We start from the raw sequence: 1,083 nt of genomic DNA on the forward strand, positions 1-1,083 counted from the left end.
CACCAACGGGGACAGGGACACCCACGGGGACACGGCTGCCACCAGCAACGGGGACACGGCTGCCACCAACGGGGACAGGGACACCAACGGCGCCTGGCAGGGACAGCGGCTTGGGGACATCGCCGAGAGCCACCAGCTTGGGGACATTGATCAAAGCCACCGGCTTGGGGACATCACTCAGGGCCACCAGCTTGGGGACATTGTTGAGAGCCACCAGCCTGGGGACATTGATCAAAGCCACCGGCTTGGGGACATCGGTCAAAGCCACCAGCTTGGGGACATTGGTCAAGGCCACCAGCTTGGGGACATCAGGCAGGGACAGCGGCTTGGGGACATCGGTCAAGGCCACCAGCTTGGGGACATCAGTCAAAGCCACCAGCTTGGGGACATCGCTCAGGGCCACCAGCTTGGAAACGCCCAAGGCCACCGCCTTGGGGACATCGGCCAAGGCCACCGCCTCGGGGACGTGTCCCAGGGCCACCACCACGTCAGGAACGCGCAGGGCCACCACCTCGGGGACATTGATCAAAGCCACCAGCCTGGGGACATCGCTCAGGGCCACCGGCTCGGTGCCACCGCCCCCAACGGCCATGGGGACGCCTTGGGGACACCTTGGGGACATCCCAAGCGGCCGGGGGAGGGGACGGAGCCGGGGACGAAGAGGCCACGGCTGGAGCTGGACACGGGGGACAGCGGGTGAGGACACGGGGACAGCGGGGACCGTGGGGACAACGGGGACACTGGGGACATTGGGGACAATGGGGACATCGGGGGCACTGAGGGATTGGGGACATTGAGGGGACTGGGGACATTGGGGACACTCAGGGGACATTGGAGGCATTGGGGACACTGGGGACATTGGGGACATTGGGGGATATTGGGGACACTGGGGACATTGGGGACATCAGGGACACTTGGGGACATTGGGGACACTTGAGGACACGGGGACAGCGGGGACACTGGGGACACTTGGGGACAATGGGGACATTGGGGACAGCAGGTGAAGACACGGGGACAATGGGGACACTGAGGGACTGGGGACAATTGGAGACAATGGGGGGACATTGGGGACATCGGGGACAT

General features: G+C 64.7%; 1 protein-coding gene across 1 annotated transcript in view; it reads left to right on the forward strand.

The window, feature by feature from the left end:
* Positions 1-696, forward strand: part of LOC120496808 (glutenin, high molecular weight subunit DX5-like) — a gene marked incomplete at both ends in the record, with an annotated part of 4,570 nt that extends 3,874 nt beyond the window's left edge. Inside the window, one exon of the mRNA XM_039697588.1 lies at positions 1-696. Within this exon, the coding sequence (XP_039553522.1) occupies positions 1-696 (696 nt within the window).
* Positions 697-1,083: the final 387 nt, after the last annotated feature.

Source organism: Passer montanus, unplaced genomic scaffold (assembly GCF_014805655.1).
Source record: "Passer montanus isolate IOZ18808 unplaced genomic scaffold, ASM1480565v1 scaffold1184, whole genome shotgun sequence".
NCBI classification, from domain to species: Eukaryota; Metazoa; Chordata; class Aves; order Passeriformes; family Passeridae; genus Passer; species Passer montanus.